Raw genomic sequence first — 24,286 nt, forward strand, 5'->3', positions numbered from 1 at the left:
AGAGTGAGTGCAGCCAGACACAGAGTGAGTGAGACAGCTGGAGAGACTGCAACCGAGCACCGAGAAAGTGAGAGAGAGTGTAGCCAGAGAGAGAGTGAAAGTACAGCCAGACATAGAGAGAGAGAGAGAGAGTTGTTCATTTTGCCCCTGCCACATTGGCAGAACCCTGGGGAGGGGCAATGGCAGAACTATAAACAATTAACCTATTGAGTGCCAGGCAGCACACAGGGTGACGTTGTGCTGTCACTGCGGTTACAGGCATCCAGGTATTTCAGCAGTCTGGACCGCAGAATGAATTAACATTTGTGTTGGGTGATTAAACCCCCCCTCATAACATGACCCCTCCTTTGTTGTGATAAAGCCAGGCCAGAGCTGGTTCTCAGATAAAGGGTCTGCAGTCTATTCCTACAAGGGGTTAAAAAGAGGGAGGGGAGGGAGGGGCATTAACTCATGGAGTGCTGGTTCAGCACTGGAAGTGGGAATGTTAGGGGCTGGCTGAGAGCCCCCATTCATCACTCTGCAGACCCATCACATGAAGTTTTCCTGAAGCAGAGATTTGGGAGGAGGGGGAGGTACATAGAATACATGAGAATACCCCCATACCCAGCACACACACAGTGGCACATCATTATCACACTTCCCCTGCCAGACACTACCACCTTCTGCATCACTTTACATTGAACAATGAAAGTCCTAGGACAAGGTCATTAGCTGGCTCCTGACTGGGGAAGGGGGACAGGGTCAGCCTGAGGGAGCTGCAATACAAAGCCATGCCTGGAGGCAGCAGGGACCGGCTAACAAAGCATCCGCACAGCCCAGCTGGGATCCACATACACAGGACACAAGAGGAGGGGATCTGTACTGTACTGTACTGTACTGGGCCGAAGAGCTTACATCCCGTTACAATCCCTCAAATCACTGACCACTCCACACACACATAAATCTGACCATCCCCACAGCTGACACTCTCTGTGCTGCAGCAATAGATCCTGCTAGACAAAGAGCTGCAACAATAGGAGAATGGATGGCCACTGACCCGCAGAGCTTGCACTCTATATGCTTCTGATCCCCTGCAATCCTCCCCCCATCCCCCCAGGCAGGTGACACTTACCTGAGCTCAGGCTGCTCTGGAAGTAGAATATGACCAGCACGAAGGAACCCAGACAGGTGGCCAGGACCATCACCTTGCTCCTCCTCATGCTGCTGCACAGGGAGCCAGCCCTGGCTGAGTGTGTGCTGAGCCCAGGCCACTCACTGCCTGCACTCTCCTGCCACTGCCAGGGAGCCTGCACAGGAGGAATGTTCCACCCACACCTCCCTGATAGGGGGGGCCCAGCCACATGCCTGCTGTAAGTCACTCCCTGCACAACCCACCTCTCCCCACCCCCCTACCTGTTCTCTGTGTGACCTGAGGCACCTCTCAGTGCACACTCACAGTCACCTCACAATCAGGGAGCCAGGAGTAACTCCCCCCATAGTGCAGCATGGTACAGTCCATTCTCACCGGCTGTGTCTCTTTGAAGTTTGATGTGTGATATCCTGTATCTGCAGCGTTATCATCCTGCGCATAATGGGGTAAATGTATGAAGCGGTGATAAGAGTGGAGAAGTGAGCCAGTGGAGAAGTTGCCCATGGCAACCAATCAGCTGCTCAGTATACTTTTATAGTATGCAAATTACAAATGTTACTTCAATGCTAATTGGTTGCCATGGGCAACTTCTCCACTCTTATCCCCTCTTAGTACATTTACCCCAATATTACATCACATCACCACAATATCCATACAGTATACTATAGTACAGTACATGCAGTGTTATGCTGGGTACACTCTATACCGTATATTGGGGGTCATTCCGACCCATTCGCACGCAGCGGTTCTTCGCTGCGGTGCGACCGGGTCAGAAATGAGCATGCGTGGCAGACGCATTGCGCATATGCGTTGTTGCCCGGCGACGCAGCAAGAAAAGTGATCGCAGCGGCGATCGCAAGAAGACGGACAGGCGGGAGGCGTTCCGGGGCGGATACTCACCGTTTTCCAGGCGTGGTGAGTCCAACGCAGGTGGATCCAGGCGTTTGGAGGGCGGATGTCTGACGTCAGGACCGGGACCTTCATCGCTGGATCCGTCGCACTGGGTAAGTAGCTGCAGCCCTGGTCTTGCTTTGCTAGAATTTTTTTAGCATAGCAGTGATCGCAGCCCTGCTATGCTAAAATACACTCCCCCATAGGCGGCGTCAGGTTGATCGCACGACCAGCAAAAAGTTACTTCGTGCAATCAACTCGGAATGATTGTTGCTATTAGCGATGGATTGCAATGACCGTCATATAGTGTGTACCATCAAATCCACCCAATTAATTGTTTGATGAGCTAGGCGGTCGCATCGTCCCATTGGATGTTCTGCGCGTTCAATGGGACAATGCAGTTTTGTTAGCTGAAGCATGTAACAATATATTGCGTCGTTGTACAGCGGATTATGTAGCGTGATATATCGTTATAGCGCATCGCCGCGTTGCACCGTCATTTAGGTGTGTAGCCAGCTGGGATGTGGTTCATTGGGTCAGCCCTAACTAGGTCGACAGTCATTAGGTCGACCACTATTGGTCGACAGTTACTAGGTCCACACCTGAAATAGGTCGACATGGCCATCAGGTCGACGTGGAAAAAGGTCGACAGGTTACTATTTTCAATCGTAGTCCATGTGGATGGTAAAGTATGAAAAAGTTCAGAAAATGGGAAAAAAAATTTGAAAAACTCATGTCGACCTTTTCATGCGTCGACCTTTGCCATGTCGACCTAAAGCATGTCGACAAATAGTGGTCGACCTAATGACTGTGTGGTCAGTCTAAAGACCGGATGCCAGCCAGCTGTACAGTCAGCAGGTCTGTGCACCGTGCCGAGTCATTTATTTATTAACTGTTATTTATATAGCGCACACATGTTCCGCAGCGATGTACTGAGAATATTACGGTGTCCATTTAATAACGATACTTACCAGCAACGGCACCGTGATATGAATGAATATGCCGCTGGCTTTTAAGAACTCACCTCTACAGCAATGTCTTTTCCGTCGCTGCCCGCCATGTGCTGCTGAGTAATGCGCATATACGATGGCTGTCTGCGCGTGCGCAGTGCGATTCCACCTGGCCGGGACTCAGCAAAGTCTGTAAAGGCTTTTATTGGGTCCTGCACCATGCTGCTTATCTTTAAACCTGCTGCATCTGACCAATATGGTCAGATATTGGGAACGCCCAGGCTTGGACTGGCCCACAGGGGTGCAGGGGAAACAACCGGTAGGCCCCACTGCCTGGGGGCCCTCCTCCTCTAGGGATCAGGTTCTAGACTGTGCACTTGAATTATATATTATACATATGTCACCTTATACTGCACAGGACTATGATGTATTCTCTACAGTACATTGCTGTCATTAATCTGGCACATTATCATGTATGCACTAGCATTAATTACTATATAAATTATCAAGGAGTCCAGACCAGGTACTCTATAATGGTTAGCCAAACCTCTGTGGTGGCTGACCACACCCCCTTTGGAGGCTGGCCACACCTCTAACCATACCCCCGGTGGGCCCTTCATGCTCCAGTCTGACACTGGGAACGCCAGACGTCCTAGACCATAATGCCATCATACAGATGAGAGAGTGTGGAAATAGAGTTTTAGTAGGGCAATGGAAAAGGTATAAGCTGTAATCAACACAGATATTTTGGAAAATAAGTTATAGAGAGGTATCCAATTAGATCCGATCCATTTTCAGCCGGCGAAAACGGACAGATATCGTGATTAATGACTGATGGTCATTATCGCGGTATTCAATTAGGGTCCATTTTCATCAGCTGAAAACAGACCTACCATTGGGGGTCATTCCGAGTTGATCGCTAACTGCCGTTGTTCGCAGCGCAGCGATCAGGCTAAAAATCAGCATTTCTGCGCCTGCGTATGGATCGCAATGCGCACGCGTGACGTACCGGTACAAAGTCCTTTGTGGTTTTGCACAGGTTCTAGCGACGTTTTCATTCGCACCGGCGGCCGCAAGAAGATTGACAGGAAGGGGGCGTTCCTGGGTGTCAACTGACCGTTTTCAGGGAGTGCTTAGAAAAACGCAGGCGTGCCAGTGAAAACGCAGGCGTGGCTGGGCGAACGCTGGGCATGTGTGTGACGTCAAAAGCCAACCCACCAATGTTAGAATCAACGCACACGAAGAGTAAGTACAGGGCTGGTCTTGTTTTGCAGAAAATGTTTTTGCAGGCGCTTTGCTGCACAGGCGTTCGCACTTCTGCAAAGCGAAAATACACTCCCCGGTGGGCGGCGACAATGCGTTTGCACGGCTGCTAAAAACTCCTAGCGAGCGAACAACTCGGAATTACCACCATTGTGTGAAAAACTTGTGTTATCGCGGCTCCGGCAGCCACTTATCATGGATATCTGTCCGTTTTCGCCGGCTGAAAATGGATCGGATCTAATTGGATACCTCTCTATAACTTATTTTCCAAAATAATGCTAACCACTAAACCAACCGCGTCACATCACAGTGCATATATCACTTCTGGTGGCTCCTGCATCTTACAGACACCATTATATATGATCGGTAGTTCCAAGTTTAGTGCTCTCAGCGTATGGGGAGTATCGATGACCGCGGGTAATTGTATCGCCCGTGGCTATCCTACTACCCCCGTTTCAACGGGGTCCCCGCCACCTCCAACCCCGATGCAATTGTTCGCAGCGCAGCGATCAGGCTAAAAATCGCCAGTTCTGCGCATGCATATGTGGTGCAATGCGCACGCGCGACATACGGGCACAACGAACTATGTAGTTTTGCACAGGGTCTAGCGATGCATTTCAGTCGCACTGATGGCCGCAGAGTGATTGACATGAAGTGGGCGTTTCTGGGTGGCAACTGACCGTTTTCAGGGAGTGTGCGGAAAAATGCAGGCGTGCCAGGAAAATCGCAGGCGTGGCTGGGCGAACGCTGGGCGGGTTTGTGACGTCAAATCCGGAACTGAATAGTCTGAAGTGATCGCAAGCGCTGAGTAGGTTTTGAGCTACTCTGATACTACACCAAAAATTTTTGTAGCCGCTCTGCGATACAACCGTTCGCACTTCTGCTAAGCTACAATACACTCCCAGTGAGCGGCGGCATAGCGTTTGCACGGCTGCTAAAAACTGCTAGCGAGCGATCAGCTCGGAATGACCCCCCACTGCCTTAATCTCAATTACCAATATTGGCTTTGCTTCATATAGCAGCCAGATGAACGTCCCTTTGTTTCGCATACTGACCTCGTGCACAGTATTTCTTAGTATTTGTTTCTATTATTTTATTTTGCAGAACTCATTGTTTTATTTTACAATAATGTCTCTTAAAGTCTTCATTACCCTTATACCATGTGCAGTTTCTCTTCTGCTTTTCAGTAGCTGGCGGTTTAAATGTCACATAAGCTGTTTGTCATTGTGAAAGACCCATTTCCCCATGTCTGTGGGCAGATTTGCATTGGCTGAATATTGTTGTAGATGTCGTTACGTTTCACACAATGCTCTGCATCTCTGCGGTTAGTGGAAGTTGCGCAATGTCAGCCATTCGGGATAAATACAATTCTAAGTAACACCTTGCGTAAGGAGAAGAGGGGCTATACCAGTGGTACCCAAACTGAATCACGGCGCCTTACAGTATCAGCATTTATCTCACAGCAGCCCAGGGCCAAACGTTTCTTATTGAGAAAGTCAGCAAAAATGATTAAATGAAGCAATTTCTTCCTACCTGCTAACCTAGGTTCAGTCATAGCCAGATTAAGGGGCAGGGGGGGGGGGGGGGGGGGGATGCAGGGCAATCTGTACCCCGAGCCCCCCTCTGTCAGGGGGCCCCCCGGCCAGAGCACAATGATATCACTAGCTTTCCCTCTTATGCAGCAGCAGGACCAGACAGCCAGAATGTGAGCAGGACAGTAGGCAGTGCAGGCAGAGACACAGGAGTATCAGATTTCATGAACTATCAATGGATCTTCCCAACCAGAGGAGAGATAGAAGGGTGGAGAGAACTGTAAGTGACACAGGGTGGGATCCCTATGCCACTTACAGCTCTATCTACACCTGGGTGTCTGAGTCCTGTGTAACTTGTTATCTAATGAGGGTCTAGAGTAGGGGTGGGCAAAATACGGCCCGCGGGCCGGATGCGGCCCGCGAACCGATTCTGCCCGGCCCGCTGCCTCCCACCTGCATGCAATGACAAGCGGCCCGACAGGGCCGCTTGTCATTGTCCCGGCCAGCTTCCAGCCCAGGTCACCAGCAGCGGCTGCGAGCTGATGCCTGCGGCAGCGCGGCTCTGTTAACCGCAGCCGGCACTATGCGATTGGTTGATTTGGGCAACTTCTCCGCTTTATCTCTCTCCAAGGATTGATGCATCTCCCCCTGCCTAAATCAGCACCATAACACAAAGGCAGTTTTGGAAACTAAACAAGCAAAAATACAGTCTGGCTGGCTCACCTGTAATAATTATGGTGTACGTTCCTGTATGCGCTAGCTATCACATCAGGGACGTGAGGCACTTATACATCAGACAGAGATGGGGTGTTAGGGACACACGGCGATGGATTAGGTCACTGTGTAAAAGCAATATTAATGTTTTGTAGGGTTGGAAGTTCTCTGTGTCATGTGGATGGCAAAACGGTATGGGGGTTACGGTGGCATTATAGTGGTAGTATTGTGTGGATATTACAGTGCTCGGTGTAGATGGAGTGGAGTGGAGTGCTCAGGTGGTAGTATGTTACATGGAGTATTTGGTGGAAGTATAGTAGAGTGTTATGGTGGTGGTATGTTATATGGGGTATTTGGTGGAGGTATTTTTGACTGTTAGGGTGGTAGGATATTATATAGGGTATTTGGTGAAGGTATAGTAGAGTGTTAAGGTGGTGGGATGTTATATGGGGGATTTGGTGGAGCTATATGGGAGTGGTAGGTTGGTGGGATGTTATATGGGACATTTGGTGGAGCTATATTGGAGTGCTAGGTTGGTGGGATGTTATATGGGGGATTTGGTGGAGCTATATTGGAGTGGTAGGTTGGTGGGATGTTATATGGGGCATTTGGTAGAGTTATATTGGAGTGCTAGGTTGGTGGGATGTTATATGGGGCATTTGGTGGAGTTATATTGGAGTGGTAGGTTGGTGGGATGTTATATGTGCATTTGGTAGAGTTATATTGGAGTGCTAGGTTGGTGGGATGTTATATGGGGCATTTGGTAGAGTTATATTGGAGTGCTAGGTTGGTGGGATGTTATATGGGGCATTTGGTGGAGTTATATTGGAGTGATAGGTTGGTGGGGTGTTATATGCAGAGCCGGATTAAGGGGGGGGGGGGGTCCCGGGGATACGTACCCCCGGGCCCCCCTTACCAAAAGGGCCCCCTGCCACACCACAGATCGGATCTCTCTTCCGATCCGATCTGTGGTGCTGTGCTCCCGTCCGCACTGCAGCGGCGGCCGTACAGACAGGACAGCTGAGCGACGGCTCAGCTGTCCAATAACGTATGAGTGAAGTAGGCTGCCCCAATGGCTGAGCGGCAGGCTGCTTCATTCATACATGATTGGAGAGCTGAGCCGTCGCTCAGCTGTCTGTGCGGTTGGCGTGGACGGGAGCGCAGGTCGATCGGTGGATGGTATGTGACCCCCCACCCATCCTCCTCCTCCTCCTCTCTTGAATAGGGGCCCCACTGTCTTAAGTACCCCGGGCCCCCCATGGACTTATTCCAGCTCTGGTTATATGGGGCATTTGGTGGAGCTATATTGGAGTGGTAGGTTAGTGGGATGTTATATGGGGCATTTGGTGGAGCTATATTGGAGTGGTAGGTTGGTGGGATGTTATATGGGACATTTGGTGGAGCTATATTGGAGTGCTAGGTTGGTGGGATGTTATATGGGGGATTTGGTGGAGCTATATTGGAGTGGTAGGTTGGTGGGATGTTATATGGGGCATTTGGTAGAGTTATATTGGAGTGCTAGGTTGGTGGGATGTTATATGGGGCATTTGGTGGAGTTATATTGGAGTGGTAGGTTGGTGGGATGTTATATGTGCATTTGGTAGAGTTATATTGGAGTGCTAGGTTGGTGGGATGTTATATGGGGCATTTGGTAGAGTTATATTGGAGTGCTAGGTTGGTGGGATGTTATATGGGGCATTTGGTGGAGTTATATTGGAGTGATAGGTTGGTGGGGTGTTATATGCAGAGCCGGATTAAGGGGGGGGGGGGGGGTCCCGGGGATACGTACCCCCGGGCCCCCCTTACCAAAAGGGCCCCCTGCCACACCACAGATCGGATCTCTCTTCCGATCCGATCTGTGGTGCTGTGCTCCCGTCCGCACTGCAGCGGCGGCCGTACAGACAGGACAGCTGAGCGACGGCTCAGCTGTCCAATAACGTATGAGTGAAGTAGGCTGCCCCAATGGCTGAGCGGCAGGCTGCTTCATTCATACATGATTGGAGAGCTGAGCCGTCGCTCAGCTGTCTGTGCGGTTGGCGTGGACGGGAGCGCAGGTCGATCGGTGGATGGTATGTGACCCCCCACCCATCCTCCTCCTCCTCCTCTCTTGAATAGGGGCCCCACTGTCTTAAGTACCCCGGGCCCCCCATGGACTTATTCCGGCTCTGGTTATATGGGGCATTTGGTGGAGCTATATTGGAGTGGTAGGTTAGTGGGATGTTATATGGGGCATTTGGTGGAGCTATATTGGAGTGGTAGGTTGGTGGGATGTTATATGGGACATTTGGTGGAGCTATATTGGAGTGGTAGGTTGGTGGGATGTTATATGGGGTATTTGGTGGAGTTATATTGGAGTGGTAGGTTGGTGGGATGTTATATGGGGCATTTGGTGGAGTTATATTGGAGTGATAGGTTGGTGGGATGTTATATGGGGCATTTGGTGGAGCTATAGTGGAGTGGTAGGTTGGTGGGATGTTATATGGGGCATTTGGTGGAGTTATATTGGAGTGGTAGGTTGGTGGGATGTTATATGGGGCATTTGGTGGAGTTATATTTGAGTGGTAGGTTGGTGGGATGTTATATGGGGCATTTGGTGGAGTTATAGTGGAGTGGTAGGTTGGTGGGATGTTATATGGGGCATTTGGTGGAGCTATATTGGAGTGGTAGGTTGGTGGGATGTTATATGGGGCATTTGGTAGAGTTATATTGGAGTGGTAGGTTGGTGGGATGTTATATGGGGCATTTGGTGGAGTTATAGTGGAGTGGTAGGTTGGTGGGATGTTATATGGGGCATTTGTTGGAGTTATATTGGAGTGGTAGGTTGGTGGGATGTTCTATGGGACATTTGGTGGAGCTATATTGGAGTGCTAGGTTGGTGGGATATTATATGGGGGATTTGGTGGAGCTATATTGGAGTGGTAGGTTGGTGGGATGTTATATGGGGCATTTGGTAGAGTTATATTGGAGTGCTAGGCTGGTGGGATGTTATATGGGGCATTTGGTGGAGTTATATTGGAGTGCTAGGCTGGTGGGATGTTATATGGGGCATTTGGTGGAGTTATATTGGAGTGGTAGGCTGGTGGGATGTTATATGGGGCATTTGGTGGAGTTATATTGGAGTGGTAGGCTGGTGGGATGTTATTTGGGGCATTTGGTGGAGTTATACTGGAGTGGTAGGTTGGTGGGATGTTATATGGGGCATTTGGTGGAGTTATATTGGAGTGCTAGGTTGGTGGGATGTTATATGGGGCATTTGGTGGAGTTATATTGGAGTGGTAGGTTGGTGGGATGTTATATGGGGCATTTGGTGGAGTTATAGTGGAGTGGTAGGTTGGTGGGATGTTATATGGGGCATTTGGTGGAGTTATACTGGAGTGGTAGGTTGGTGGGATGTTATATGGGGCATTTGGTGGAGTTATATTGGAGTGGTAGGTTGGTGCGATGTTATATGTGCATTTGGCGGTGCTATTTTGAAGTTATAGGCTGGGAAATGGGTGGAATCTCGCAGTGGCTCAGTGGCTAACTTCAAACATCTTAAGTAATATATTTCTCTTAGGGGATAGTGTGTAGACACATGTAACAACCAGAATATCATCTATGAGACCTCAGAGGCACGAGCCACCCATTACCTCCAATAAGCTAAACATCTGGATCTTACACATTGAAATAAACATTGTTACTGGCTGCAATGTTTTTCTGTAAGCCACTGTTCTGTGTAATAGGAAACCTGCAATCTCATATGCTGGATGACTGACTGCAGTGTTACCACACACCACACTTTTATAGGGAACAAAGCACGGCAATGGTTGTGTGTTCGCAGACCTATCATTTCATGCAAAAAGTGATACAAAACCATTCTCCAAATATAGAATTGTGGTGCCCGCAGGACAAACAAACTGCGTTATACTGCCACTGCCAGCAGAAGCGTATTATACACATGAGGGGCGGAACCTTCCCTGCGGCATGGAGACGACATATACTATACACTGAGTGGCTCATGGAAACTGTAAGTGCACTAAGATTCCAGATGTTCCCGTTTTCCCCGGACAGTTTATAATTTCCAAACTGGAAAGTTATTTTAGGTTAAGAATGTAGGACAAAAGAAAAACACAATTGTGACCACCATATACAATCGGATCATTCATCCTCTCACCACACAACGGGATCTCGGTCCAATCTAGGACCTAATTCAGATCTGATCCCTCGCTAGGGGATTTTTGCAGTCCTGTGATCAGATAGTCGGCGCCCATAGGGGAGTGTATTTTAGCTGTGCAAGTGTGCGAACGTATGTGTAGCAGAGCTGTACAAACAGATCTTGTGCAGTCTCTGAGTAGCCCAGGACTTACTCAGCCGCTGCGATCACATCAGCCTGTCCGGGACCGGAATTGACGTCAGAAACCCGCCCTGCAAACGCTTGGACACGCCTGCGTTTTTCCAACCACTCCCAGAAAACGGTCATTTACCACCCACAAACGCCTTCTTCCTGTCAATCTGCTTGCGATCGCCCGTGCGAACGGATCCGTCGCACAAACCCATCGCTGAGCGGCGATCCGCTTTGTACCTGTGCGACGCGTCCGCGCATTGCGGTGCATACGCATGCGCAGTTTAGACCTGATCGCCCGCTGTACGAAAACGCAGCCTAGCGATCCGGTCTGACTTACCGCCATAGTCACACAATTACCGGATCCCATAAGGCCCAATTCCTGTAGGCCAGTGACTGCAGGCACTGCTAGATCTGCTGGTCACTTTTACTGTCAGTCACGGCCAACATCTCCACATCCTGGACCAGACAGTTTTATAACAAGTCTCCATGATGAGAAGACAAGCAGGCGTCATCAGCTGACATCTGTATTCAGGTATAGAAGCAGTAACTGCCATGAACTAAAGAGTTGATGCAATTCACTGGAGACCTAGGCAGATATTTTGGGTGAACTTTGAACTCCAGAGAGTTGGTCCTGGTTTAAAGAGATTGTATAGTAAACCTATCAATACAGGAAGGACCATGCTGATAGCCTATGGCGTGAGTATATGATAAATCACAGAGCGACAGATATGACCCCCTACTCAATTGTCTCAATGATTACAAATTGGCAATAGGAAATGTCTGCAGATAACAGGAGACAAAAGGGGGATAAGACAAACGTTTATCTACCAGATATCAGCAAACTCACTGGATACAATTGTATCAAGTCAGATTTAAGATTATACAAAAGCTTTGGAGAACATCAAAGCAGTTAAGTCAGAGAGATAACTGGGTACACAAAGACCGGAGAAGACTAATAAATGAACATGGGCCCTCATTCCGAGTTGATCGCTCGGTAATTTTCTTCGCATCGCAGTGAAATTCCGCTTAGTACGCATGCGCAATATTCGCACTGCGACTGCGCCAAGTAATTTTACAATGAAGATAGTATTTTTACTCACGGCTTTTTCTTCGCTCTGGCGAACGTAGTGTGATTGACAGGAAATGGGTGTTACTGGGCGGAAACACAGCGTTTTCGGGGCGTGTGGATAAAAACGCTACCGTTTCCGGAAAAAACGCAGGAGTGGCCGGAGAAACGGGGGAGTGTCTGGGCGAACACTGGGTGTGTTTATGACGTCAAACCAGGAACGACAAGCACTGAACTGAACGCAGATGCCGAGTAAGTCTGAAGCTACTCTGAAACTGCTAAGTAGTTTGTAATCGCAATATTGCGAATACATCGGTCGCAATTTTAAGAAGCTAAGATACACTCCCAGTAGGCGTAGGCTTAGCGTGAGCAACTCTGCTAAATTCGCCTTGCGAGCGATCAACTCGGAATGAGGGCCATTATTACAGGAAAGACCTTCTCTGTGTGACCTGAGACGTTTTCTCTGTACATTGCAATATAGTGTATATAGCACCTCTCCTGGAACACGCTCCTGTAATATCTATATGGCCAATAAAGTTTCTCATTGACTGTAAAATGTTATAATAATAATAATAATATATTCTGCCAGTTATTTTACAACTTTTGACAATTTTAAATATCTCCAAATGAAAGGTACTGCACTGGGGACCGGTTCTCAGGAGGTAATGGCCAGTTCTGTTAGTGAGGACAGGGCTGCATGTGACAGGGGCAGTGACATGATGTGAGGAGGGGAATGGAGGCAGCAGGAAGTCACAGACTGAGAGTTATATAGTGGGAGGAGCAGTGTCCCCAGCAGCACAGAGTATATCAGGAGATGAGTGATGTGTCAGTGAGGACAGGGCTGCATGTGACAGGGGCAGTGACATGATGTGAGGAGGGGAATGGAGGCAGCAGGAAGCCACAGACTGAGAGTTATATAGTGGGAGGAGCAGGATCCCCAGCAGCACAGAGTATATCAGGAGGTGAGTGATGTGTCAGTGAGGACAGGGCTGCATGTGACAGGGGCAGTGACATGATGTGAGGAGGGGAATGGAGGCAGCAGGAAGTCACAGACTGAGAGTTATATAGTGGGAGGAGCAGTGTCCCCAGCAGCACAGAGTATATCAGGAGATGAGTGATGTGTCAGTGAGGACAGGGCTGCATGTGACAGGTGCAGTGACATGATGTGAGGAGGGGAATGGAGGCAGCAGGAAGTCACAGACTGAGAGTTATATAGTGGGAGGAGCAGTGTCCCCAGCAGCACAGAGTATATCAGGAGATGAGTGATGTGTCAGTGAGGACAGGGCTGCATGTGACAGGGGCAGTGACATGATGTGAGGAGAGGAATGGAGGCAGCAGGAAGCCACAGACTGAGAATTATATAGTGGGAGGAGCAGGATCCCCAGCAGCACAGAGTATATCAGGAGATGAGTGATGTGTCAGTGAGGACAGGGCTGCATGTGACAGGGGCAGTGACATGATGTGAGGAGGGGAATGAAGGCAGCAGGAAGCCACAGACTGAGAGTTATATAGTGGGAGGAGCAGGGTCCCCAGCAGCACAGAGTATATCAGGAGATGAGTGATGTGTTAGTGAGAACAGGGCTGCATGTGACAGGGGCAGTGACATGATGTGAGGAGAGGAATGGAGGCAGCAGGAAGCCACAGACTGAGAGTTATATAGTGGGAGGAGCAGTGTCCCCAGCAGCACAGAGTATATCAGCAGATGAGTGATGTGTCAGTGAGGACAGGGCTGCATGTGACAGGGGCAGTGACCTGATGTGAGGAGGGGAATGGAGGCAGCAGGAAGCCACAGACTGAGAGTTATATAGTGGAAGGAGCAGGATCCCCAGCAGCACAGAGTATATCAGGAGATGAGTGATGTGTCAGTGAGGACAGGGCTGCATGTAACAGTGGCAGTAACATGATGTGAGGAGGGGAATGGAGGCAGCAGGAAGTCACAGACTGAGAGTTATATAGTGGGAGGAGCAGTGTCCCCAGCAGCACAGAGTATATCAGGAGATGAGTGATGTGTCAGTGAGGACAGGGCTGCATGTGACAGGGGCAGTGACATGATGTGAGGAGGGGAATGGAGGCAGCAGGTAGTCACAGACTGAGAGTTATATAGTGGGAGGAGCAGTGTCCCCAGCAGCACAGAGTATATCAGGAGATGAGTGATGTGTCAGTGAGGACAGGGCTGCATGTGACAGGGGCAGTGACCTGATGTGAGGAGGGGAATGGAGGCAGCAGGAAGCCACAGACTGAGAGTTATATAGTGGGAGGAGCAGGGTCCCCAGCAGCACAGAGTATATCAGGAGATGAGTGATGTATTAGTGAGGACAGGGCTGCATGTGACAGGGGCAGTGACCTGATGTGAGGAGGGGAATGGAGGCAGCAGGAAGCCACAGACTGAGAGTTATATAGTGGGAGGAGCAGGGTCCCCAGCAGCACAGAGTATATCAGGAGATAAGTGATGTGTCAGTGAGGACAGGGCTGCATGTGACAGGGGCAGTGACGTGATGTGAGGAGGGGAATGGAGGCAGCAGGAAGCCACAGACTGAGAGTTATATAGTGGGAGGAGCAGGGTCCCCAGCAGCACAGAGTATATCAGGAGATGAGTGATGTGTCAGTGAGGACAGGGCTGCATGTGACAGGGGCAGTGACATGATGTGAGGAGGGGAATGGAGGCAGCAGGAAGCCACAGACAGTTATATAGTGGGAGGAGCAGGGTCCCCCAGCAGCACAGAGTATATCAGGAGATGAGTGATGTGTCAGTGAGGACAGGGCTGCATGTGACAGGGGCAGTGACCTGATGTGAGGAGGGGAATGGAGGCAGCAGGAAGCCACAGACTGAGAGTTATATAGTGGGAGGAGCAGGGTCCCCAGCAGCACAGAGTATATCAGGAGATGAGTGATGTATTAGTGAGGACAGGGCTGCATGTGACAGGGGCAGTGACCTGATGTGAGGGGAATGGAGACAGCAGGAAGCCACAGACTGAGAGTTATATAGTGGGAGGAGCAGGGTCCCCAGCAGCACAGAGTATATCAGGAGATGAGTGATGTGTCAGTGAGGACAGGGCTGCATGTGACAGGGGCAGTGACATGATGTGAGGAGGGGAATGGAGGCAGCAGGAAGTCACAGACTGAGAGTTTTATATAGTGGGAGGAGCAGTGTCCCCAGCAGCACAGAGTATATCAGGAGATGAGTGATGTGTCAGTGAGGACAGGGCTGCATGTGACAGGGGCAGTGACCTGATGTGAGGAGGGGAATGGAGGCAGCAGGAAGCCACAGACTGAGAGTTATATAGTGGGAGGAACACGGTCCCCAGCAGCACAGAGTATATCAGGAGATGAGTGATGTGTCAGTGGGGACAGGGCTGCATGTGACAGGGGCAGTGACATGATGTGAGGAGGGGAATGGAGGCAGCAGGAAGCAACAGACTGAGAGTTTTATATAGTGGGAGGAGCAGTGTCCCCAGCAGCACAGAGTATATCAGGAGATGAGTGATGTGTCAGTGAGGACAGGGCTGCATGTGACAGGGGCAGTGACATGATGTGAGGAGGGGAATGGAGGCAGCAGGAAGCCACAGACTGATAGTTATATAGTGGAAGGAGCAGGATCCCCAGCAGCACAGAGTATATCAGGAGATGAGTGATGTATTAGTGAGGACAGGGCTGCATGTGACAGGGGCAGTGACAGGATGTGAGGAGGGGAATGGAGGCAGCAGGAAGCCACAGACTGAGAGTTATATAGTGGGAGGAGCAGGGTCCCCAGCAGCACAGAGTATATCAGGAGATGAGTGATGTGTCAGTGAGGACAGGGCTGCATGTGACAGGGGCAGTGACATGATGTGAGGAGGGGAATGGAGGCAGCAGGAAGCCACAGACTGAGTTATATAGTGGGAGGAGCAGGGTCCCCAGCAGCACAGAGTATATCAGGAGATGAGTGATGTGTCAGTGAGGACAGGGCTGCATGTGACAGGGGCAGTGACATGATGTGAGGAGGGGAATGGAGGCAGCAGGAAGCCCAGACAGTTATATAGTGGGAGGAGCAGGGTCCCCCAGCAGCACAGAGTATATCAGGAGATGAGTGATGTGTCAGTGAGGACAGGGCTGCATGTGACAGGGGCAGTGACCTGATGTGAGGAGGGGAATGGAGGCAGCAGGAAGCCACAGACTGAGAGTTATATAGTGGGAGGAGCAGTGTCCTCAGCAGCACAGAGTATATCAGGAGATGAGTGATGTGTCAGTGAGGACAGGGCTGCATGTGACAGGGGCAGTGACATGATGTGAGGAGGGGAATGGAGGCAGCAGGTAGTCACAGACTGAGAGTTATATAGTGGGAGGAGCAGTGTCCCCAGCAGCACAGAGTATATCAGGAGATGAGTGATGTGTCAGTGAGGACAGGGCTGCATGTAACAGTGGCAGTAACATGATGTGAGGAGGGGAATGGAGGCAGCAGGAAGTCACAGACTGAGAGTTATATAGTGGGAGGAGCAGTGTCCCCAGCAGCACAGAGTATATCAGGAGATGAGTGATGTGTCAGTGAGGACAGGGCTGCATGTGACAGGGGCAGTGACATGATGTGAGGAGGGGAATGGAGGCAGCAGGAAGTCACAGACTGAGAGTTATATAGTGGGAGGAGCAGTGTCCCCAGCAGCACAGAGTATATCAGGAGATGAGTGATGTGTCAGTGAGGACAGGGCTGCATGTGACAGGGGCAGTGACCTGATGTGAGGAGGGGAATGGAGGCAGCAGGAAGCCACAGACTGAGAGTTATATAGTGGGAGGAACAGGGTCCCCAGCAGCACAGAGTATATCAGGAGATGAGTGATGTGTCAGTGAGGACAGGGCTGCATGTGACAGGGGCAGTGACATGATGTGAGGAGGGGAATGGAGGCAGCAGGAAGTCACAGACTGAGAGTTATATAGTGGGAGGAGCAGTGTCCCCAGCAGCACAGAGTATATCAGGAGATGAGTGATGTGTCAGTGAGGACAGGGCTGCATGTGACAGGGGCAGTGACCTGATGTGAGGAGGGGAATGGAGGCAGCAGGAAGCCACAGACTGAGAGTTATATAGTGGGAGGAGCAGGGTCCCCAGCAGCACAGATTATATCAGGAGATGAGTGATGTGTCAGTGAGGACAGGGCTGCATTTGACAGGGGCAGTGACATGATGTGAGGAGGGGAATGGAGGCAGCAGGAAGTCACAGACGGAGAGTTATATAGTGGGAGGAGCAGTGTCCCCAGCAGCACAGAGTATATCAGGAGATGAGTGATGTGTCAGTGAGGACAGAGCTGCATGTGACAGGGGCAGTGACATGATGTGAGGAGGGGAATGGAGGCAGCAGGAAGTCACAGACTGAGAGTTATATAGTGGGAGGAGCAGTGTCCCCAGCAGCACAGAGTATATCAGGAGATGAGTGATGTGTCAGTGAGGACAGGGCTGCATGTGACAGGGGCAGTGACCTGATGTGAGGAGGGGAATGGAGGCAGCAGGAAGCCACAGACTGAGAGTTATATAGTGGGAGGAGCAGGGTCCCTGGCAGCACAGAGTATATCAGGAGATGAGTGATGTGTCAGTGAGGACAGGGCTGCATGTGACAGGGGCAGTGACATGATGTGAGGAGGGGAATGGAGGCAGCAGGAAGTCACAGACTGAGAGTTATATAGTGGGAGGAGCAGTGTCCCCAGCAGCACAGAGTATATCAGGAGATGAGTGATGTGTCAGTGAGGACAGGGCTGCATTTGACAGGGGCAGTGACATGATGTGAGGAGGGGAATGGAGGCAGCAGGAAGTCACAGACTGAGAGTTATATAGTGGGAGGAGCAGTGTCCCCAGCAGCACAGAGTATATCAGGAGATGAGTGATGTGTCAGTGAGGACAGAGCTGCATGCGACAGGGGCAGTGACATGATGTGAGGAGGGGAATGGAGGCAGCAGGAAGTCACAGACTGAGAGTTATATAGTGGGAGGAGCAGTGTCCCCAGCAGCACAGAGTATATCAGGAGATGAGTGATGTGTCAGTGAGGACAGGGCTGCATGTGACAGGGGCAGTGACATGATGTGAGGAGGGGAATGGAGGCAGCAGGAAGTCACAGACTGAGAGTTATATAGTGGGAGGAGCAGTGTCCCCAGCAGCACAGAGTATATCGGGAGATGAGTGATGTGTCAGTGAGGACAGGGCTGCATGTGACAGGGGCAGTGACATGATGTGAGGAGGGGAATGGAGGCAGCAGGAAGCCACAGACTGAGAGTTATATAGTGGGAGGAGCAGGGTCCCCCAGCAGCACAGAGTATATCAGATGAGTGATGTGTCAGTGAGGACAGGGCTGCATGTGACAGGGGCAGTGACATAATGTGAGGAGGGGAATGGAGGCAGCAGGAAGCCACAGACTGAGAGTTATATAGTGGGAGGAGCAGGGTCCCCAGCAGCACAGAGTATATCAGGAGATGAGTGATGTGTCAGTGAGGACAGGGCTGATGTGACAGGGCCAGTGACATGATGTGAGGAGGGGAATGGAGGCAGCAGGAAGCCACAGACTGAGAGTTATATAGTGGGAGGAGCAGGGTCCCCCAGCAGCACAGAGTGTATTTGGAGATGAGTGATGTGTCAGTGAGGACAGGGCTGCATGTGACAGGGGCAGTGACATGATGTGAGGAGGGGAATGGAGGCAGCAGGAAGCCACAGACTGAGAGTTATATAGTGGGAGGAGCAGGGTCCCCAGCAGCACAGAGTATATCAGGAGATGAGTGATGTGTCAGTGAGGACAGGGCTGATGTGACAGGGCCAGTGACATGATGTGAGGAGGGGAATGGAGGCAGCAGGAAGCCACAGACTGAGAGTTATATAGTGGGAGGAGCAGGGTCCCCCAGCAGCACAGAGTGTATTTGGAGATGAGTGATGTGTCAGTGAGGACAGGGCTGCATGTGACAGGGGCAGTGACATGATGTGAGGAGGGGAATGGAGGCAGCAGGAAGCCACAGACTGAGAGTTATATAGTGGGAGGAGCAGGGTCCCCAGCAGCACAGAGTATATCAGGAGATGAGTGATGTGTCAGTGAGGACAGGGCTGATGTGACAGGGCCAGTGACATGATGTGAGGAGGGGAATGGAGGCAGCAGGAAGCCACAGACTGAGAGTTATATAGTGGGAGGAGCAGGGTCCCCCAGCAGCACAGAGTGTATTGGGAGATGAGTGATGTGTCAGTGAGGACAGGGCTGCATGTGACAGGGGCAGTGACATGATGTGAGGAGGGGAATGGAGGCAGCAGGAAGCCACAGACTGAGAGTTATATAGTGGGAGGAGCAGGGTCCCCAGCAGCACAGAGTATATCAGGAGATGAGTGATGTGTCAGTGAGGACAGGGCTGATGTGACAGGGCCAGTGACATGATGTGAGGAGGGGAATGGAGGCAGCAGGAAGCCACAGACTGAGAGTTATATAGTGGGAGGAGCAGGGTCCCCCAGCAGCACAGAGTGTATTGGGAGATGAGTGATGTGTCAGTGAGGACAGGGCTGCATGTGACAGGGGCAGTGACATGATGTGAGGAGGGGAATGGAGGCAGCAGGAAGCCACAGACTGAGAGTTATATAGTGGGAGGAGCAGGGTCCCCAGCAGCACAGAGTATATCAGGAGATGAGTGATGTGTCAGTGAGGACAGGGCTGATGTGACAGGGCCAGTGACATGATGTGAGGAGGGGAATGGAGGCAGCAGGAAGCCACAGACTGAGAGTTATATAGTGGGAGGAGCAGGGTCCCCAGCAGCACAGAGTATATCAGGAGATGAGTGATGTGTCAGTGAGGACAGGGCTGATGTGACAGGGCCAGTGACATGATGTGAGGAGGGGAATGGAGGCAGCAGGAAGCCACAGACTGAGAGTTATATAGTGGGAGGAGCAGGGTCCCCAGCAGCACAGAGTATATCAGGAGATGAGTGATGTGTCAGTGAGGACAGGGCTGATGTGACAGGGCCAGTGACATGATGTGAGGAGGGGAATGGAGGCAGCAGGAAGCCACAGACTGAGAGTTATATAGTGGGAGGAGCAGGGTCCCCCAGCAGCACAGAGTGTATTGGGAGATGAGTGATGTGTCAGCGAGGACAGGGCTGCATGTGACAGGGGCAGTGACATGATGTGAGGAGGGGAATGGAGGCAGCAGGAAGCCACAGACTGAGAGTTATATAGTGGGAGGAGCAGGGTCCCCAGCAGCACAGAGTGTATCAGGAGCAGGGTCCTCGGCAGCACAGTGTAGTGATGTCAGGATTCTGTCACACTGATGGAGGGATATTGTGTTGGTAAACACACCTCAATATGGAACAAAGTTCAGACATCAGATTTGCGGATAAAAGCAGTGCTTTCTCTGATATACGGTGTCTGTGCTGTGGTTATTGCGGTCACCTTGACAATATTGTATCTGCCTGGCCATTAAAAATGCCGCCCCATTGCTATAATTAGGTCAGATAGCATAACAGAAATAGGAAGGGTGTTATTTTCCCCCGGAGGAGGTGTCGCTCTGATTGTGGTTAGCTGGTTCCTTTCAGCAGAAATGACTTTGCTTAGCGTCTGCTCTTCCCAAAGCCACAGTGTTATAGGAAAATGTGTTCAGACTTCTGGCCAAGCTGGAAATGGTTATAAATACACAAACATTTACTAACAAGCATGTGAGATGATGTTGTGCTGCGTCTGTCGCGCTCCGGCCCTTTGCTCTGCGGTTCCGTGTCTCTGCTGCTCTACTCTTGGTGATGAGCGCATGATAAACAGAGAGACGTCACTTTCCCCACACAGAAAGCAGAACCACCGTTTAGTTTCTCACGTACTGTGTATTTGTCCGTAATTTCTGAGCCCGGCACGAGGAGGGGTAGAAGCCACCAATGGTCTAAAGAAAGGTGACCACTCTGAGGGGGAGATGTATCAACGCTTGGAGAGATAAAGTGCCAACCAATCAGCTCCAAACTGTCATGTATCAAATAGAATCAGCTTCTGGCGGGCCCAGGTACTTTTCAGGGGGTGTGACCTAATCACAGGAGGCGTGTTCACACCACCTTAGAAAAAAATATAGAAACTAAAAGTACTTTAAGCGCCATGCTGGATGGGGGGATGTAGTGAGACCCTCAGCCAGGAGCAAATCCAGGAGGGGGACACACAATCAGTGTGATAGCTACGCCCACCCCGCGGGATCAGACCCGCACAGGCAGAGGCCACTGCAGTGGCTGGTCAGCGACAGCAGCCTCCCTGGACGCACTGCAGGGGAGTACATAGCAGCGTGTGCTGGATTGAGAAGAGCCGCAGCTGCTGCTGTCAGGTTAGGGAGGGAGAGGTGTGGCGGACTGGGGCTCCTTCATCAGGCCCAGTCCCCCTTCAGAGCCTCTGGAGCAGTAGCGGCTCTTGCCACGGGCAAACAGGACTTTTGCCCGGGGCGCCGCTGTACAGGGGGCGCCGCCGCCGTGGCAAGAGCCGCTACTAACTGGGATGGCGTCAGCGGTGGTTAGGAAAAGGTCCTCTCCGCGAAAGGAATCTAGACACGCAGTGAAGTAGCGTCTAGTTTCCCTTCGCGGAGAGGACCTTTCTGTGCGGCGCTATGGGAGTGACGCCCTTTCATATGAAGCCACACCCCCATTTTTCTTACACGCACTAACCCTGTTTCGCCGCCGACGGGGGGGGGGGGGGGGGGTTCGCCAAAGGAAACTTTCGCCCTGGGCGCCACAAGGTCTAGAACCGGCCCTGCTCTGGGGACAGTGTGTTTGTTATCTCCAACCACATGACTATGGGGGTCACTCAGACCTGATCGCACGCTAGATTTTTTCGCTGCGCTGCGATCAGGTCAGAACTGCGCATGCGTATGCACCGCAATGCGCAGGCGTGTCACATGGGTACAAAGCGGATCATTGCTTTTTGATGGGTTTAACGAAGAATCCATTCGCACAGCCGATCGCAAGGAGATTGACAGGAAGAAGGTGTTTGTGGGTGTCAACTGACCGTTTTCTGGGAGTGTTTGGAAAAACGCAGGCATGTCCAAGCGTTTGCAGGGCGGGTGTCTGACGTCAATTCCGGGCCCGAACAGTCTGAAGTGATTGCAGCGGCTGAGTAAGTCCTGGGCTACTGCACAAAGTCTTTTTGTAGTGCTCGGCTGCACATGCGATCGCACACTTGTAAAGAGAAAATACACTCCCCTTTAGGCGGCGACTATCTGATCAAAGCGCTGCAAAAAGTAGCTTGCGAGCGATCAGGTCTGAATTACCCCCCATGTGCACTGCAGGTGGGGCAGATATAACATGTGCAGAGAGAGTTAGATTTGGGTGGGTTATATTGTTTCTGTGCAGGGTAAATACTGGCTGCTTTATTTTTACACTGCAATTTAAATTTCAGTTTGAACACACCCCACCCAAATCTAACTCTCTCTGCACATGTTACATCTGCCCCACCTGCAGTGCACATGGGGCTTAATTCAGACTGGATTGTAGATCGTAGCGGTGATGCTTTTGTACTTTAGGAGTAGCTCCCTGCCAGCGCAGCTCCTGCAGGGAGCAACTCATTGCTGTGAGGGTCACAGCTGCTGCGGGTGGGGTCACGCAGCTGCCACGGCCCGCCGCCCGCACGGTCCGCGCACGGCTGCATTGCCCAGACTGCGCCCCCTAAACGGCGGACACACGCAGCCAGCCCGCCCACTCCCGCCCAGCGACCGCCTCTGGCTGTCAATCAGGCACAGGCGATCGCAGGGCTGAGACGGCCGTCGGCTGTCTGCCATGCGCCCGTGCATGTGCAGTTCAGACCTTATCAGCTGCTGTGCGAAAATGCACAGCACCGATCAGGTCTGAATTAGGCCCATGGTTTTGCCCATTAGCTAACAAATTTGTTGCTGCGTTCAGATCAGAATGAGGCCCTGTATGTCCTGCATTGTTATAAGTTAACTAAAAATATTCATCTTTGTTTAGTCAGCATAAAATGCACAAGCAAAAGCCAGGCAGTTCCTGACGATCTTCCAACCTCTACCTGTCTATATTTTTATAGTTCTGCTTATTTATCCATGGAAAGTTTTGTACAGGTACTCGTGTCTGTGCTTGTTTTGTTGAATAAATACAGGAGCAATTCCCAAAATAATAATAATACACCCTGGCTTCCACACCGTGAGGCTTGCATCAATTATGAGTGTGTGTGTGTGTGTGTGTGTGTAATCATATATCAGATTCTCATACCTCCCAACTGTCCCGATTTTCGCGGGACAGTCCCGTTTTTTGGGGACTGTCCCGCTGTCCCACCCGCGCATGAGCACAGCGTCTATTCAGTGCAGACAGAGGGAGAGGAGGCATGCCAGCGGCTCACAGAGCGCTGGGCATGCCCCCTCAGTGACGAAAACGGGGGCGTGACTCGCGATCGCGGGTCCTCCCGTGAAACCACGCCCCCTTTTCGTAGGCCACTCCCCCTTTTCGCGAGTGTCCCGCTTCCCCGAAGAAGAAAGTTGGGAGGTATGGATTCTCAGTGCACAGAGAAAACTTTGTCACATATATATATATATATATATATATATATATATATATATATATAAACATATGTATTTTGTAACAGGAGTCTTGCTAGAACGCTCTCTGCTACAAAAATTCCACCAGCGACCGACTCCAGGCCATAGTTGCCGACTTTTGGGCTGCTCTCTCCGGGAGAGAGCAGCCGGTCGGCTCAGCAGGGGGGCGGGCAGTGAGGTGAAGTGAAGAGGGGGGCGGGCCGGAGGGGGGCCGGGGGCATGGCTGCTGGATAGCGTCATGTAAGCCACGCCCCCACTGTGTAATGCAGCGATTACCGGCATTATACAGCGGGGGTCGTGGCTATGGTGACGCGATTCAACAAGAATCGCGTCACCCCCTGCCCGGACCGCCCACTTCACTCGCTAAGTGGGCAGCCGGGCAGGGGGTGACCCCTGAAATCGGGACACTTGCCTGCTCTTCCGGGGGGGCGGGAGGGTCACCCGATTTTCGGGAGCCTTCCGGCCATTCCGGGAGGGTTGGCAAGTATGCTCCAGGCTTGTGCAAAAACAACAAATACACCTTTTATTCAGGTTGCTCAAAAACAAAGATATACATAAAACAAAGGGGGTCATTCCGAGTTGTTCGCTCGTTATTTTTTTCTCGCAACGGAGCGATTAGTCGCTAATGCGCATGCGCAATGTCCGCAGTGCGACTGCGGCAAGTAAATTTGCTATGCAGTTAGGAATTTTACTCACGGCATTACAAGGTTTTTTCTTCGTTCTGGTGTTCGTAATGTGATTGACAGGAAGTGGGTGTTTCTGGGCGGAAACTGGCCGTTTTATGGGTGTGTGTGAAAAAACGCTACCGTTTCTGGGAAAAACGCGGGAGTGGCTGGAGAAACGGAGGAGTGTCTGGGCGAACGCTGGGTGTGTTTGTGACGTCAAACCAGGAACGACAAGCACTGAACTGATCGCACTGGCAGAGT

General features: G+C 51.1%; 2 protein-coding genes across 2 annotated transcripts in view; both read right to left on the minus strand.

Annotated features, from left to right (window-relative positions):
• The window catches only part of SLC41A3 (solute carrier family 41 member 3), a 133,766-nt gene extending 132,564 nt beyond the window's left edge, over positions 1–1,202 (minus strand). The window contains exon 1 of the mRNA XM_063941204.1: positions 1,112–1,202. The gene's annotated coding sequence lies outside the window, so the exon portion shown is untranslated. The remainder of the gene's footprint in view (positions 1–1,111) is intronic.
• Positions 1–1,326, minus strand: part of CHST13 (carbohydrate sulfotransferase 13) — a 30,065-nt gene extending 28,739 nt beyond the window's left edge. The window contains exon 1 of the mRNA XM_063941207.1: positions 1,112–1,326. Coding sequence (XP_063797277.1) covers positions 1,112–1,199 — 88 coding nt within the window. The 5' untranslated portion in view covers positions 1,200–1,326. The remainder of the gene's footprint in view (positions 1–1,111) is intronic.
• Positions 1,327–24,286: the final 22,960 nt, after the last annotated feature.

This window comes from Pseudophryne corroboree, chromosome 9, assembly GCF_028390025.1.
Source record: "Pseudophryne corroboree isolate aPseCor3 chromosome 9, aPseCor3.hap2, whole genome shotgun sequence".
Taxonomy (NCBI): Eukaryota; Metazoa; Chordata; class Amphibia; order Anura; family Myobatrachidae; genus Pseudophryne; species Pseudophryne corroboree.